The sequence below is a fragment of the Cyprinus carpio genome, chromosome A3 (genome assembly GCF_018340385.1).
Source record: "Cyprinus carpio isolate SPL01 chromosome A3, ASM1834038v1, whole genome shotgun sequence".
NCBI classification, from domain to species: Eukaryota; Metazoa; Chordata; class Actinopteri; order Cypriniformes; family Cyprinidae; genus Cyprinus; species Cyprinus carpio.
Window position 1 is genome coordinate 38064523 of NC_056574.1, and position 17761 is coordinate 38082283.

The 17761-nt window shown below is 37.1% G+C and overlaps 1 protein-coding gene across 3 annotated transcripts in view; it reads right to left on the reverse strand.

Annotated features, from left to right (window-relative positions):
- LOC109110472 (E3 ubiquitin-protein ligase rnf213-alpha-like) overlaps nt 1–17761 on the reverse strand; it is a 112016-nt gene that overhangs the window by 54419 nt on the left and 39836 nt on the right. For all 3 annotated transcript variants that reach the window (XM_042732020.1, XM_042732015.1, XM_042732024.1), the window contains exons 12-25: nt 16640–16778; nt 16381–16533; nt 16173–16271; nt 8480–8602; nt 6856–7048; nt 6539–6712; nt 6311–6463; nt 5622–6226; nt 5374–5530; nt 5062–5279; nt 4846–4980; nt 2792–2956; nt 1463–2705; nt 1159–1340 (exon numbers count right to left, since the gene is read on the reverse strand). In XM_042732020.1, coding sequence (XP_042587954.1) covers nt 1159–1340; nt 1463–2705; nt 2792–2956; nt 4846–4980; nt 5062–5279; nt 5374–5530; nt 5622–6226; nt 6311–6463; nt 6539–6712; nt 6856–7048; nt 8480–8602; nt 16173–16271; nt 16381–16533; nt 16640–16778 — 3739 coding nt within the window. The remainder of the gene's footprint in view (nt 1–1158; nt 1341–1462; nt 2706–2791; nt 2957–4845; nt 4981–5061; nt 5280–5373; nt 5531–5621; nt 6227–6310; nt 6464–6538; nt 6713–6855; nt 7049–8479; nt 8603–16172; nt 16272–16380; nt 16534–16639; nt 16779–17761) is intronic.

Consider the following 17761-nt stretch of genomic DNA (forward strand, 5'->3'; position numbering starts at 1 on the left):
CACGCACACACAGACAGTGCTTAACAGTTTTATTGGACCACCACCACCGAATGTAAGGTTTGTGCCACAGCTGCTCTAAACTATCAGTATTGGCGATTACCAAAATCATTTTTTATGTTTCTGTAATGGTTAGTCCACCAGTATGTGTAGCTCTTTTGCCACAGTAGTGTTTCTAATGCTTCAAGTTGTTGTCTAATGTTTCAAGTTTGTTATTTGACAGATTCCTAAAATATTTCTATTTTCCCTTAATGATGACAACTTGTCTAATTATTTTAAGCAAAGTGCTTAACAAATGTATAACTGTATTTATTGACTAAATTTAGGCATCTGAATTGAAAAATGCTTTTCTTTTTTTCTGCCTTTCTTGTAAAACAGTAAATCCTTAAATTCATGGATAACAATTAAAATTATATTTTAGTATTAGAAACCCTACTATGACTAAAGAGCTACTCATACTGGTGAATTAACCATTACAGAAACATAAATGATTTTGGTAAACACCAATACTGTTTCAGGCAGCTGTGGCACACATTGGGTGCTGCTCTAATAAATTTATTATGCGCTGTATATAATGGCCTGTGTGACTTAAGCAGTAGGCAACTTGCATGTTTGCTCTCTATGAAGTCCATTATATCAGGGTTTGATATTGCTGTGATCTCATGTGAGAGACAGGTTGTAAAAATAAATAAATAAATAAAATAAATAAAATATGCACAGATAAATTTATAATAAGAACTGCAATATTACTGTTAAAAATAAAAAAAGTAATAATAAACAATAATACATAAGAAGAATCAATGTTGATTTCAATCTGACAGTATATGTAAAAATGTTACACACCTATTTACACAAACTATTACACTGGGATGGAGTTGACATGTTAAAGCTGTGACTGCAGAGACCAACACTGTTTGTATAAAATATAAAACTTCAGGACTGTGTGTCCTATTGTAGGAAATAGGAAAGGGTTCCTCTGAGTTAAAAGACCATACCAATGAAGACCATGACATTGCCTGATTTATTCAGAATTATTTTTGCATTGTTTTAGATATTACAAATCTCTGTCTCTCGATTCAAATGTATATATTTAAATTTTTATCGATATAGATAGATAGAGGTTCATCAAATTAATAAAAAAAAATAAAAACAGGTAGCTACCATGGTGGTGATGTCAAAATGAAAGACTGAAAGCTCATTTTTCTTGGAGCTGCTGTGCAAGAACTGAAGGATGGCATTTTCATCAACTCTTGGTTCAGTTAACCTGATGCTCTTCAGCTGTGAAGGTTTCTTGGTGATCGTTTTCAATTTCTCATGCATTCGTTTAATGTAAAGTGATTTTCCTAGAACACATCATACAGATATTAACAAATATTTTTATTCATACACACAAACACAAAAAGTCTCTTAATTTGGCCAACTAATAACCGTTATTAGTTTAGTTATATATTGATTTTATGCTCACCTACTCCTGATCTTTCTGAGGATACAACTCCCACAAACTGTCTGTTTTTGAACACAGCAGCAGCACTGGATATGTCAGCTGGGACTGTAAACTGCCTAACAAGGTATTGCTGAATACTGATTACTGGTTCTTGAGGAACCAAGTGCAATCTAAATTGACTAAAAGCAGAGGGAAGGTATGCATGTTCTCTGTTTGAGCTGCAGACCAACACCAGTCTAAAATCTTTTGCGCCATGTGCTTTTTCCTGCTGAAAAAACTGCTCCACTTTGTAGCTAACTTCATAGGTAAGTTGGTCCACATACAGCATTGTGTATATCTTCTTTCCCTTGTAGCCAGCAGAGAGACAACGCCTGAGGAAAAGCTCCACTTCTTCATATGGAGTGGAAGCACTACAGAGGAGTACTTCGTCATAGGTTGGTAGAGGCTCATTTTTGCTGCTCATGTATATTGAAATACATGTTAAAAGAATTTCTTCAGAAGGGCAGATGATCAGATTTGGTCTTCCAGAAAGCATTCCACTTGGCAGTTCCCTCTGAATATGACTTGTTTTCTCATCCTGTGATGAATCACCCTCATTTTCACTGTTGGCCAAAATGTCAAGAAGACATCCTAGTCCTCTGACATCAAGGCAGTCTGGAAGGAAATTCTTCATGTCTCGCATGTAAGCATTCCAAATCACACATAGCTTTTCCGACCCATTAGCATGCCTCAGCTGACTTGCCAAGTTATGAGATGATAGGCATGGCTCCTCAGTATTCAAATCATTCTCAACTTTTGCAAATGTTTGAAAATCTAAGTCATCATTTTGCTCGTAATTCATTTTGCTCATTTTCTGCCAAGCTTGTATCACATCTGAAAAGGAGCAATTAGGTTTGATAAAGGAGAGCATCATAAGAACTTGATCTTTCATTTCAGTCACATTTTTCTGGGTGAGCTGGCTGCACAGGTAGACCACCTGTTCTGAAGTGAAATAGTTTAAGTAATAATACTGTGATCTCTGCTTGTCCATAAAAGTCATCCAGAAGTTAAGACAGCTCTCCATTTTCTTACAGACTTCTAGCAACTGTTCTGTGACTTCACCTTCCACCATGACACTAACATCATTTCCCAAGTGGAAGTCCATAATGATGCATGCGTCCTTATTTTTACATGTGACCTTTGCCTCCCATTCTCTGAACAATGGATTACCAGCAACAAACAAATCAATATATGCAGAGGCCAACCTCTGTACACTGGCAAAGACCTGGAAAGGGGAAAGAAGTTCATTACAATAACCATGTTGAAATTTAGAATTAAAAAGCTAAAAAGGTAGAAAAGCTGTAAAGTCACCTCTGCAAATCGATTGACTTCACGCTGACCCTGGTCTCCTTTGCCTGACATTAGCATTAATTTATTCTGAAGGTCCCTGAGGTCTTCAAATGAATAAATGCGTGTCTCACAGCCCTCATCATGCTCTTCTATAATATGTAACTTCAGAATTCCTTCCAAGCTTAACTGAAAAAACAATAATCAAGCATAGCATTAGTTCTGACAGGTCACGTTAGTAAAGCTCGCATCAGCTGACTCTCAGGTGATCCATGTCTACCTATTGGGATACGACACCTACCACAACATCCAAATATAAGGTCCTTCAGTATTATCAGCAGCTTTGTGTTGCTCAATAGCTAATTAAATGCAAATTCGGCAGCCAAAAACCCATCATCTCGAGAATTTATTGAAAAGAATATTCCCTTCATGGACTTCATCTCATATTCAATGTTTGTGAACTTGAACACGTGAATTTTCCGCATTGATCATAAGCTGCCTGATTTGGAAGTGACTGAGTTAGCATTGCTTCTCGCATCTCTGCAGTATTGACATGGACTCCATGAGTTATTCTAATGTGACTGACTCAAGAACAAGTTCAGATGGAAACTATCAACAAATCAAGCATCCACATCACAGCGGGCTATGCTTTACTCTCCATTTATCTCTGAATGTCTTCACAAAGCTAAGCAAAGTTTATTTTTAATGCTCTCAGGGTATTGGCAACATGCATGTTGTTAAGGCTATCCAAGTTGCTTAGGCTTATTTAGTCGTTTTAAGTCTGCTCGTACCAGGGTTATGCGTTGTCTGTTGTCATTGGCAACTTGCTTGTTGCTGCAACATGCTGTCTTTTAACCTATCAAGTCAAGTCAAGTTTTATAGCAGTATACAGCAGAAATAACATTCATAGTGCATACGGAATAATTTCCACTGTGCTGCAGCTCCTAAGAGAAACTGTAAACAGTTGTTCAGTGTCGATTCAGTTCGAGTATTGGTCATATTTGTTCTATCTAGTTGTAGTGGAAACATGCTTGTTCTTTAAGCTATATTGTTGTATTGGGAACATGTTTGTTCTTAAGGCTTCTGGTTTTTGTTGGAAACAAAAAGCCTTCTAAAAGGCTATCAGGTCGTTATTGAGAAAGTTGTTGCGTAAGCTTTTCAGGTATTGGCAACAAACTAGTTAGGTCATCTGGTAAAGGGCAACATACTTGTTGCTATGGCTTATGCGGGTTTTGGCAACATACTCGATGGGTCGTTGGGTCATTGGGTAAGAGCAACATGCTCCTTGCTTAAGGCATTGAGATTTTCACTGTCAGTTTGCGTTGGGGATATCAGCATGTGGTTTTGTTTTGGGGAATTATCGCTGCTCTTATTCATGCTAGGCTGCATGGAGGTGCAGGGAGTTCTTGACCAGAACAGAACCATATTGCCAATCCAAACTACATGCTAATTGTTATCATCTTTGACGATAGTGGTCCTGACAGAAATCAAGTGTAGCATTAGTTCTGGCAGGTCACATTAGTCAAGCTCGCATCAGCTGACTCTCAGCTGATCCACGTCTACCTATAGGGATATGACACTTATCACAGTATCCATTTATAAGGTCCTTCAGAATTATCAGCAATAGCTACTCAATAAATAGTTACTCAATAGCTAATTACCCTCCTCCATCCCAGTCAGTCATCTTTGACAATAGTAGTCCTGACAGAGTTCAAGGGCTGAGAATTTTCAAGTATTATGTGCATCAATCATGTCATTCAATGACAATAAAGAGAACTAAAAATAAGCATTGTGCTCATGTAGCATGTTGATTGTTCAGCTGATAGTCCAGCTGCTAAACAGCCTTAACCCAGCTTAGAACCCAGCTAGAAACCTGGCTTTCTCTAAGGTCCTTGACCAAAATCTACCAGTCTAAGAACTGAGCCAGGTGCCCACCAACCGGAACTCCAGCTGGTCAACCACCTAAACCAGCTTGAATCAATTAGAAACCAGTTAGTACCAGTTAGTTGTTGTTTTTTTAATGAAATTTCTGCATGCATCACCTGAGTCTAAACTAAACTTAAATAGTATTGTCAAACCTTTCGATTTTGAGCACTAATAATGTAGACGCCGTTCATGTTGATAGTTGATGCCAGAGACAGAGATGAGGTTTCCACTGACCCATGACTATCCTTGACTGTCTTTAACCATTCTAAATGTCTTGCAGAGTCACGCTGAAACAGAGAAAATGTTGATGAACAATAATGTGAGAAATCTTGCTTTCTTTTTCTGGTTGTTTAAGCAGATTCTCTCACCAGTTTCTTTGGGAGTTTGGGGTCATTGTCAAATGCCTTCCACAGTTTCTTCAGCATCTCTTTAAAAAGCTTGAAGTCAGCATCTGGCTTCAAATCATAGAGCATTGAGGAGTAGCCAAGAACTGCATCATGAAAACAGGCCACACGATCCACTTCCATATCATTCTCTCCGGCAGAGATGGAAGCCAAATCCACAAAGACTTTCAACTCATTGATGTCTGAAGTGATAAAAAGGAATAACATTTGCTTACAAAAGAGCATACAAATAAAGAAATCAAATTCAATTACCAGTTCAAACACACATTTATTTACCTCTAAGAGCCTCTTTTACCCACATAACAAAATTCTTTTGGTCAAGCTCCTGAAGGCACAGTCTACGGGGTTCTGTGATATCCACAAGCATGATTTTTGCCTGCACCAACTCATTGTCAATGCTGTCAAGATGCTCCTTTTTAAAATCCAAGTGTGTCTGAAGTAAAGAAAGCATTGTGGGCTTACCACATTTCTTATTTATTTTTAATTAAAAAATGCACTTATGATGGCAAAATATGATGACTTACAGTATTAAGTAACTTCTCCAGGACTTGAAAGTCTCCCTCTAAGCCGAGTGTTTGTTTGACCTTCTTGACCACCTTAGCTGACTCTACTGCCAGATGAAGCTCATGGTACTGCTCAATCTGATAGACTCTTGTCTGGACCCAACCTTGGTCATCACTGCGATCCAGTCTGCATATGATTGCAACTTCCGCTGCAAGATCTTCATATTTTCCCTTGTAGGCTCTGAATGTCACATCAATATTTTCAAAAGTGATGGTGCCATCTTTAAGCGCTGTGTAGATGTTTCTGTAGGCATTGTAGCATGGTGTAAATATGTCAATCTGAAGCTTTTTGGGTGAGATAACCAAATGGCCTGCTGGAGGAATTGCTTCATTATCTTTAGCAAACTTTGTTGCCTCATTCATCCAACATATTTTGAAGACGTAGCTGTCTTTGAAGGCATTTAGGACCTCTGCCATAGATCGAACATCATCTTCAAGCTCAAAGTAGCTGACTAATATTGGCTTTGCAGAGCGAATTTGATTTAATAAATGAACTTCCATAAACTTGTCCAGGTCCATCTCATCAATGTCAATATGGCGTTTGTCTTCCAACCCTTCAAAATCAACTGTAAATGGAACACATTTTGCATTAAAATCTTTGTGTAAAAGCAATCTGTTATTGTTGTGTGCTAAAAAAAGAAAGCTTATACCCCTCGCATGTTTCTGTAGATTGCGGCACATTGTAATGAGAGCATCCACCAGTGATAACTCATGATAAATAGCATTCACCTCCTTTTGTCTACAGTCAAGAAGCCTCTTCATGGCTTTGGTGTCCATGTATTTTGAATTTTCACAAAAACAGTCTGGAAAAAACAACATCACGATTCCTCTCATTATAGTTTGTAAAAGTGTAAATTCTCAAATGTAAGGGATTTTACCTAAATTAAGCAGCTCAAAGAAGGCGCTACTCTTCTGCAAGATGTGATTGAGTAGCTTTATCTTTATTTTTCCTGTAACAAGCTGATTTGAAATGTTTTTGAATAATGAGAATGCCATGTCAAATTTCTTTTTAGCATCTTCAGAAAGTTGATTGATCAGTTTTTCATCAGCACCTATACAGAAAAGCAAACAAAAAAAAAAACATTACATACATTTAAACATTATATATAAATATATCCATCACTGTTTCTGTCTCAGAGTGGTAAGATTTAACATCGGATTGTTATTCCCTAAGCAGAGGGAATCCATGTAATACCATGAAGCTCAAAGATATTCTTAGCTGCTGTCCAGCCCAAAAGATGTTTGAGAACAGCTTCTTCATCCTCCAGACATGTTCCTTTGCTGTCTCTTGGCCAGGAATTTAGGATGATGGTAGACACAAGAGATTTAATCTTCCAGTTTATGCGGAATTTATTCAATCTCTCAAAAAGTTGCCTTTCAGATTTAGCCTGTAAAAAAAAAAAAGCATAAATATTTAGAAATCATGCAGACCACCGATTAATGTATTGCTAAAACACTGCAACTCCAAATGAACAGCAAACTCTACATCACATCCACTTCCATTTTGTAATAATGAAATTGAGGACTGGGGTTAATAAAATATAAAAACTACCATACAAGAAAAGTTTACTAAAGTCACATGCTTTTTATGAGGAAGAGGCCAAATTTCAAGTAATTGTTCTTTGAAAATCTTGACAAACTTCCAAATAATTTTTTGGACAGCACTTCTTGAACCCCTAAACACAAACTTCATGTTGTTAGTGACCCAGAATATTCTAATTGTGCATTAACAAAATAATTTGTGTACTATTTAGGTTTATTTAATTTAATTCTAAATTTCTGAAATTTGTGAGTAAAAGGCAACCTTGCCTTTCCAATGGGCTAGTTTTCATGGCTGCAGTCAAACAATGAGAGAAAAACACTAGCTAAAATAATTCTTACAGTATTCAGAGGAGCAAAACAATTCTTCTCCCGTGAGTTACCATCTACTGGCATTATGGACAGTAACACGACTCATGCGTGTGATGCTGTTGACGTTGAACACCCATGCGCTGCGCCTTGTTTACTAGCAGAGGAGAGCACGCGCATGCGTCATGTTATGCTCTCCATAATGGTAGGGTAGATGGTAACTCGGGGGAGAAGAATTGTTGAATAAAGTAGTTATTTTTGTTTTCTTTGTGCACAAAAAGTATTATCAAAGCTTCATAAAATTACGGAACAATGTCACATGGACTATTTTACAGATGTCCTTACTACCTTTCTGTTTCTTGAACGTGGTAGTTGCTGTCTATGGAGGGTCAGAAAGCTCTCAGATCTTATCAAAAATATCTTCATTTGTGTTCTGAAGATGAACGAAGGTCTTACGGGTTTAAAACTACATGAGGGTGAGTAATTAATGTCAGAATTCTCATTTTTGGGTGAACTATCCCTTTAATTCAGTTTAATAAAGATGGCTTCATTTCTAAACTGAAAGCGTTTGCTCTGCTCATCCAGCACGCAGTGCAGCGGGAATTAGAGTTCACTGATCACAGGATGAGAGTAAGGGGAGATGACTGACAATAGGTGGAGTGTAAGTTAATAAAATTTAAAAAAGTAATTATTTGACATTTTCAAACTAATAGGGCATTTTGTGGAACAATTTTTGTCATAAATGAACTGAGGTATTAATGACTGGTAAAGCATCCATGTATTTAACACTTCAAGCTAGCATGCAAATAGCTAGAAACTAAATTCTGCTGGATACAAAAAGGAGAAATAATTCTTATACTGGACTAGGTTTTGGACCCAATCTCATTTTATTGAATGTTCTAATATACAGTATGTGTCTATGATGCTATATTACTCATGTTGTCAGAGAGAACAAAGTGAAAGACCTTTACCTGGCATATTGTGGAAACAGCCTGGAGAGCACACTTCTCCACGCTACCCACCAAAAAAGGCTGGGAGCCTTTAAGTTCCTCAATCTTTGAGCAATAAACCTCAATTTGGTCCAGATGAACTTCCTAACAAGAGTAAAAAATAGTTCTGTATTTATACAAATATTGAAAACAGATAGAACTACGTTCCGACGTAGGGCGTAGTTGACAGTCCAGTGAAAATATGCTACTCTCTTTGTTTAGCAAAGGAAAACCAGTCTCCTCTTGGCTTACAGTATATAGAAATCCTCCGACAGTTTTCTTTAAAAAAAACCCTGGTTTTGTACTTCTAATTCGTGACTGGTGTTTTGTTTTGCTCTCTCCGCTCCACTACCGCATTTGTCACTTCTCACCGGCACATGCACTACGTCTACGTCCTCTGCCCGGAACGGCTAGAGATTATGGTCTATAAAGTTTTAAATACACAAATGCATCGACTCACTTCAGGAGGCCTTTATTCACCCCCCAGAGCTGTGTGGGTCACTTTTTATGATGGATGGATAGACTTTATTGGAGTTCTGTTGGACTATTGACAAAAAAAAACAAAAACACCCACTCACTGCCATTATAAAGCTCGGAAGAGCCAGGACATTTTTTAATATAACTCCAATTTTATTCGTCTGAGGAAAATCATATACACCTAAGATGACTTGAGGGTGAGTAAATCATGGGATAATTTTAATTTTTGGGTGAACTATCCCTTTAAATGTTAGACTCAAGTCACGTTTAGTGCAGTTCAATCAGATGCAAATCTCAGTTGCTTACAAAGTTTTGTCTCAAGCATTTTTAGTGGATTTCAAATGTACTAAAAGGCTGTTTAGTCAAAATTCTGAAGTTTAATGCCACTTGCATGAACTTCTATAAAGCAACAAACAATTTGCATTCAGCTTTTGAACCAAATAACAGTTCTAGGTCCTTAACAAATTTAAGACTTGATTCCCTTTATAATTTTGAGGCAGCAACCCATCCATAATAATCATCATACTGTATATACTAGGCATGCACTGAAATGAAAATTCTGGGCCAAAATCAAAACTGAATATTCTGGATGCACTTGGCCGACAACCGAAAATGCCTTTTATAATTATTTATTATATTATTAAATAATATAAAATAATTTTGTAAGACTTTTTAATTTAACTCAATTTTAATGATACTGAATTTAAAAAATACAAGCCAATAAAATAACACTTTTATTGAAAGTAAAACAATAAAATACCAATATATTATTTTTATTCAGTTCTATGCAACAGAATCAGATTAAGCTGATTTGGTTTTATTATCCAAATAATGTATAGTTCTACAAAGCTATTATTATCAGAGCATGTGAGCAAAGCACACGAGAGGGTAGTGTCGTTTTATCAGCATTGTCCAGTACAGTACGGAACGGACATTCATAGAGCGGAATATTGAGTGGAGCATCACACTGCCCAATGACGACGGAAAATGCCATTTTCAGCCATTAATTTTGGGTCGCCGAAATATTGGTGCATCCCTACTATATAGTAATTAGACAGATTCACAAACGTACTTTAATTGTGTAACATCATTTTTAAAAAAGTATTTACAAATAAATGGATTTCTTTAAAATATGCAGATGCTTGAAAACCAAAGAATGTGTAGAACCGGAAAGAATTTTTTAGCAACAGTTGCCAGCCTCTTAAAGGGGTCATGAACTGCCTTTGTTTTTTTATTTTGTACTGTTCTCTGAGGTTCACTTATAAATGTTATTAATACTTTTACGTAAAAAAACATCATAATTTTGAGGTAATTATCCTATTTTCTATCCTGTTTTGACCCTCATCAGAATACTCTGTTTGAATAGGTGTGGAGGATTGCATACTAGGAAGTAAACAAAAACAACAACAACAAAAAAACCACTGCTGTGATTGGCTAACAGTTGTGTACTGTATGTCTGACCGCCTATTCATCGCCTTAGTCATAAAGTGGCACATTCCACAACCTGCGGTTTGGCAGATTGACTTCAATGTAAGCTGATTTTAGACTAACAAGAAAGTTGAGCTCTGCAATTCAATTACATTCTGTTTTTATAGTAAAATGACCTCTTATATCTCAAAAGATCAAGGGAATTCTGGTTTCTCAGTTGATGACCCCTTAAACTCTTTCCTCACCATTGACAATTTTCCGGCTTTACTTGTTTCTGCTGTAATAGGGTAGGAGGCACTATTAGACATCTGAAAGGTTACTGAACATTTGGATCAAAACATAGCAAAGTAGCAGCAGAAACAAGCGATCGCATATATAAGCAGATGCATATGTAAAACTAATGTGATCATTAAACATTAAAGAGCATATAAATCAAATCTGCCTAACGTTACCGAATGAAATGTCAATCCAGGAATTAGTTTAGGACTGTGAAGCTTTGGATGTGTTGATGGAAGTGGTCTACTCCATTTATGTTTTGATCATCATTCTGAATCCAATACATCTTTTTTTTTTAACTCTCAAAGTGACAGTAGCTGTGGCATTTTATAATTCACCAAGGAGCACGGTTTCAGCTAAAAAAAAAAAAAAAAAAAAAATCATCTTTACTATTCTACTCAAGAAAAAATGTTACCCACATCTTGGATGGCCTGGGGGTGAGTAAATTTTCATTTTCAGATGACCTATTCTATTAAAGGCATAATTCACCCAAAAATGAAAATTTGTTAATTTATGTACTCGCCCTCAGGTCATCCAAGACCTAAGTGACTTTTTTTTCTGCAGTAGAACAGTAAAAAAATTAACTAAAACTGAGCTCCTTGGCAATTCATACAATGCACATCTATGGCTGTCAGTTTTATGAGCATCAAAAAACCTATACAGAGATGTCCAAATCTAAACCTGTGGTATCTGACAATTCATTGAGGTCTTATCAAGCTGAACAATCCATCTGTGCAAGAAACAATTTTCAACATTGTCTTTAATCCACAGCCTGGGTAAATGGTTCTCAATGTGTTCATGACTGTCTGGAGCGCAATCTTCCTCTGTCTCATAATGAAGACTCATGTGCAAATTGAGAGAGATGACCAAGAACATACATAAGCTGAGGCTGTTGATTACAATGCACAGTGAGAATGCATGTGTTTTATTGTTCATCAAAATGGTACTTACCTGTGCTTATCCTGGATGCTAGAACCAATCTTCCTCCATCTATCTCAGTTTTCACATGTTCTCACTCTACATTGTAAACAAACAGCATCAGCTCACACGTGTTCTTAGTCATCTCGCTCAATTTGCACAAGGATCTATTCATTTTCCAATGATTTATGCAATCTGATGAGTATTAGCTGCTTCCAGCACTCTGTGTCTGTTTTCTCTCTACCGTGATCACTGTTCTGACTTAGAGGAAACACATTGATTGTTCATGTCACTCATATTACATATTCATAATATAATCCGCTCTGTCTCTTCCGATGATAAAATTCCATTACACTTGTGTCCTGTTCTTTAGACAAAACCAGAGAAATGTTTCTACAAACAAAACATGAAGCTAATAAACACACACTCACGATATAATAGTATATAATTTGTATACACTATTTGTATAATAGTATATAATAACGATATAATATATAATTTGTATGTGATTTTCATGAAATTTTGGGTTAATCATAGGATTTTACATGATAAATGCTAAGCAGGTGCAGCAATAAGCTACTTATAAAAAGGTAATAAATAGCATGTTTCAACAACATTATACTGTAACACCTAACTTTTTGATGCCACATAAAGATTGAGGGACCACAGAGACTGATTCATTTCAGCGAGCCATGTGTATTAAAGACATGCTGTGAGTCACACATTCACATCAACAAGTCCAAACATCAGCATATAAAGTCTTCCTGAGCTGAGGAAACACAGATCGAGTCCACCAAGTCCATCAGTTCATAGATATGACCAGAAGTTGCATTTTGTCACCGTGAAATCAGTCTTTAAAGTGGAAAATATGAGACCAACATTTACATTTACATTTAATCATTTAGCAGACGCTTTTATCCAAAGCGACTTACAAATGAGAACAGTAGAAACAATCAGATAAACGAGAGAACAACAACGGTATACAAGTGGCTATGACAAGTCTCAGTTAGTCTAGTACTGAACACGTAGCCAGGGTTTTTTTTTTTTTTTTTTTTTTTTGGAATATGATAGACAAGAAAAAGAAAAGCTAAGTGCTAGAATTAGTTGGTTAAGTGCAGGCGAAAAAGACGAGTCTTTAGATGTTTTTTGAAAATGAGTAAAGACTCAGCTGTTCAAATTGAGATCGGGAGGTCATTCCACCAGCTGGGAGCAGTCCAGGAAAAAGTCTGTGAGAGTGATTTTGAACCTCTTTGGGATGGCACCACAAGGCGTCGTTCACTTGCAGAGCACAAACTTCTGGAGGGTGCATAAGATTGAACTAGTGAGTTTAGGTATGTTGGCGCCGTGCCAGTGGTCGTTTTGTAGGCAAGCATCAGTACCTTGAATCTGATGCGAGCGGCTACTGGTAGCCAGTGTAACCTGATGAGGAGAGGAGTAACATGAGCTGTTTTTGGCTCATTGAAAACAACCCTCGCTGCTGCATTCTGGATCAGTTGCAGAGGCTTGATAGTACATGCAGGAAGGCCCGCCAGGAGAGCATTACAATAGTCCAGTCTGGAGAGAACAAGAGCTTGGACAAGAAGTTGGGTGGCTTGCTCTGACAGGAAGGGTCTAATCTTCCTAATGTTGTTTAAGGCAAATCTGCAGGACCGGGTCGTTGTAGCAATATGGTCTGTGAAGCTTAACTGATGATCCATCACAACTCCTAGGTTTCTGGCTGTCCTGGAAGGAGTTATGGTTGACGAACCCAGCTGTACAGAGAAGTTGTGATGAAACGATGGGTTAGCTGGAACCAACACAGTTCAGTCTTAGTAAGGTTGAGCTGAAGGTGATGGTCATTCATCCAGCTAGAAATGTCACTCAGACAGGCTGAAATGCGAGCAACTACCGTCGGGTCATGTGGTTGGAATGAGAAGTAGAGTTGAGTGTCATCAGCGTAGCAGTGATAGGAAAAGCCATGCTTCTGAATGACAGATCCTAATGACGTCATGTAGATGGAGAAGAGAAGCGGTCCAAGTACTGAGCCTTGAGGAACCCCAAGTTGTTGTGACTTAGAGACTTCACCCCTCCAAGACACCATGAAGGATCTATCAGATAGGTAGGAGTTAAGCCACTGGAGTGCGGTTCCAGAGATGCCCATCTTTCTGAGGGTGGACAGGAGAATCTGGTGATTAACGGTGTCAAAAGCAGCACACAGGTCCAGCAAAATGAGTACTGAGGATTTTGAAGCTGCTCTTGCCAGTCGCAGGGCTTCAGTAACCGAGAGCAGGGCAGTCTCAGTTGAGTGGCCACTTTTGAAGCCAGATTGGTTGCTGTCCAGGAGGTTGTTCTGTACAAGAAACATAGAGAGCTGGTTGAACACAGCTCGTTCGAGTGTCTTTGCAATGAATGGAAGAAGGGATACCGGTCTGTAGTTTTCTAGAAGTGCTGGATTTAGAGATGGTTTCTTCAGCAGTGGGCTTACCCGAGCCTGGTTAAATGCTGAGGGAAATGTTCCAGAGTGAAGAGAGGAGTTGATAATGTGAGTAAGTGAAGGTATGACTGAAGAAGAAATCGCTTGAAGGAGGTGAGTGGGGATCGGATCCAGTGGGCAAGTAGTAGGATGACTGGACTGGATAAGTTTGGAAACGTCCGTCTCTGAGAGTGGAGAGAAGGAGGAGAGAGAGTGTGCATTAGTCGTTGTGAAGTTATCCTCAGTCTGCGGTGTGGAGAATTGGTCACTGATGGTTCTTGTCTTATTTGTGAAGAAAACTGCAAAGTCGTCAGCTGTAAGAGTCGATGGAGGAGGAGGTGGAGGCGGATTAAGAAGAGAAGAGAAGGTTTTGAAGAGTGTCCGAGCGTCACAACAGTTGTTAATTTTGTTGTGGTAATATGATGTTTTAGCAGTGAAGACGTTTGCAGAGAAGGAAGAGAGGAGAGACTGATACACACTGAGGTCGGTAGAGTTTCTTGATTTATGCCATTTAATGATAGGTATAGCTATAACATATAACACGTAACGATGGCAAAAACCAAGAGACTTAGGAGTTTCTTCCCCCAGGCCATCAGGCTCCTTAACTCAAAACCAGCCTCTTAACAACCACTTGTCTCCACTTAATATTCACTTAATCAGTAAGATATTCATCATTCTGTACCTCACATTGACATACTGACAGTGTCACCACCTGTTTGCACATTTGCCTCTTGTACAATCCTGTGTATCTTAATATTTAAGACTACAGTATACTTTCATGCACATTATGTTCTATTCGATATAGGGCTGTCAAATGATTAATCACGATTAATCACATCCAAAATAAAAGTTTTGTTTACATAATATATGTGTGTATACTGTGTATATTTATTATGTATATATAAATACACACACATGCATGTATATATTTAAGAAGAATATGTTTAAATTAAATATATTTATATATAATATAAAATATAAGAATATAAATATATAAATGTATGTACATGTAAATATTTTCTAAATATATAATTTATGTGTGTGTATTTATATATACATAATAAATATACCCTGTACACATACATATATTATGTAAACAAAACTTTTATTTTGGATGTGATTAATCGTGATTAATCATTTGACAGCCCTAATTCTATATTTAATTCTACATTACACATATTTTTTATATATTTTATTCTTATATTTTTATTGTTTACTTTCCATGGAGAGGACCTGACTCACATTTCACAGCTGGTTATATATGCTCTACATAATCGTGTATGTGACGAATAAAAATCTTGAATCTTGAAAAAAGAACTACTGGGAACAAAAGTGACTGTATAACTGTTACAATACGACCAAAATCCACATTAGATTGTAAATGGAAGTTTTTACAAACACTCAATGGTGATTTAAAGTGAGCATTTGAGTAAAAACATACTATTAATTTAATAAATTGTCTTATGTATCTTGATACTAATGTAAGTCTTCACTCTGTTGTAAACAAACAGCGTATGTGCCTGCACATGTGTCATTATGCAATAGAGAAAAATTGTGCTCCAGACAGTCATGAACACACTGAACCGTTTGCCCAGGCTGTGAATTAAAGGTAATAATGTTGTAAATAATGTCTATTTTCTTATAAAGACGGATCATTTCGCTTCATAAGACCTAGATGAAATGTCAGATACCACGGGGATTTGGACTTCTCTGTATAGGTTTTTTGATGCTCATAAAACCAACAGCCATAGATGTGCATTGTATGAATTGCCAAGGAGCAAGGTTTCAGTTAAAAATCTTTTTTTATTGTTCTACTGCAGAAAAAAAAGTCACCTACATCTTGGATGACCTGAGGGTGAGTAAATTAACAGCAAATTTTAATTTTTGGGTGAAAACTGATTCTGAAAAGCGATCTTCTGCTCTGACACTAATTCAGTAGTGGTGCAGGAACACTGTCTGAGTATTTTAATATAGTATTCTGTTGTATAACGTTGACTGAATCAAAAACTATGCAATGTGATTATTAATATGTTAGAAAGTACACATAAATAAAATACTGGACCAGTAAAAATACTTGACTCCCAAACCTACTAGACACACACTATGGAATTTTGTAATGAATACCTGTTGATATTTTCCCTCAAAGTCCTGTGTGAAGGTCTCTCTCCATTCTTTAGTGAAGGCCATACTCATGAAATCTATGGCAATAATATTATTCCACATCTGTAAAGCAGAACAAGCACAAATATAATAATAATAATAATAATAATAATAATATAGGTTAAATATTCTACCATTGGTTAGTTTGTATGTATATACTTGCTCTGCTTACCTCAATCTCTGGAGTGAAGCTGACAGGTAATAGATACCCTTTTTTCAACAGTTTGGCTTTGAAAGTTTGTCCAATCCACGCTCTGACAGTTTGCTTGGCATCACTGAGTAACTCATGAGTCTTCTCAGAAAAAGAGTCTGTTTGTTGTGTAGTCTTAAGGTTGAACAAATGTCAGAGAAATTGAGCAATTTTCTTCTGAACATGTAGCGGTTTTATCAGTTACTTAAGACAAAGTTAATATTATTTCAGTATGGAATACCTGGGCAAAGTCTGATACAGAGGCCACAAGGTTCATGCAAGCAACAGGAATATCAGTTCGCCTTTCTTTTTTGCAGATCTTCTCTAGAAGTTTGCAAGCTGCTTGTATGCACTGAATGCCATAATCCTCATTCAGACATCTACAACAGTAATGAAAGCCAGTTAACCAGTGCACATTGATAGGATTATTGGATTTTTTTATCTAAAGAAATAAAATATACATATCATCTAAAGACTCTCCTGAGGAAAGGATTTGCAAATACATAAAATGTTTGGAAGTGGACATTTTATAATATGAAATTGATGATACTAAAATCAACGCAAACTTATATTTTATCTTTATTTCTACCCCTAAGCCCTTGATTAATTTCTAATACTGGCAGTAAGTTATATCAACCATGGTTTGATATTTTACCCCCTTCTAGTGTAAAATTGCAATAAAACAATTTTCAGCTAAACGATGATTACTGTACACCACTCACTGGATTAAACCATGCAACTTAGGGCTAGAAAAGGACTCAAAATGGTGCCGAAGATGGCAGTCATGTTGTGACATCCAACCAAAATTTTGCAGTTTTTCATCTATTTTACTTGTAATTTTGTTGTTGTTTTTTTGCAGTTGTTAGTATAACTGTCTATGATAGATACACACTTTAATAAATTGACTCCATCGCGCACCGCAAACCAGACTTTGAGTTCTTGAATGCTGGAGCTTTCAATGAGAGCGTTCACAAGGGACTGCTGCATTATCTGCCTCACAGAAACCTGGATGTCCGCCACAAGGATGTTTTTTTTTACATGTATTTACGCTTTGGTTTGAAAGAAAACAGCACATCGGCGCAGCGCGGCTGACACAGAAGAGCGTACGCCATCTGTGTACTGCTCAGAATTGCCTAAATTGCACTACGCTGATTTTGAGAGACATAGAGGAGAGGAGTTGTTGAATAAAGTCATTATTTTTGTTTTCTTCATGTACAAAAAGTATTCTAGTCTCTTCATAACGTTACGGTTGAATCACTGATGGCAGATGGACTATTCTGATGATGACTTTCATACTTTCCTGGACCTTGACACTGTTATTTATTTGGCAGTCTATGGGACAGTCTCAAGCCTCCCTGTTTTC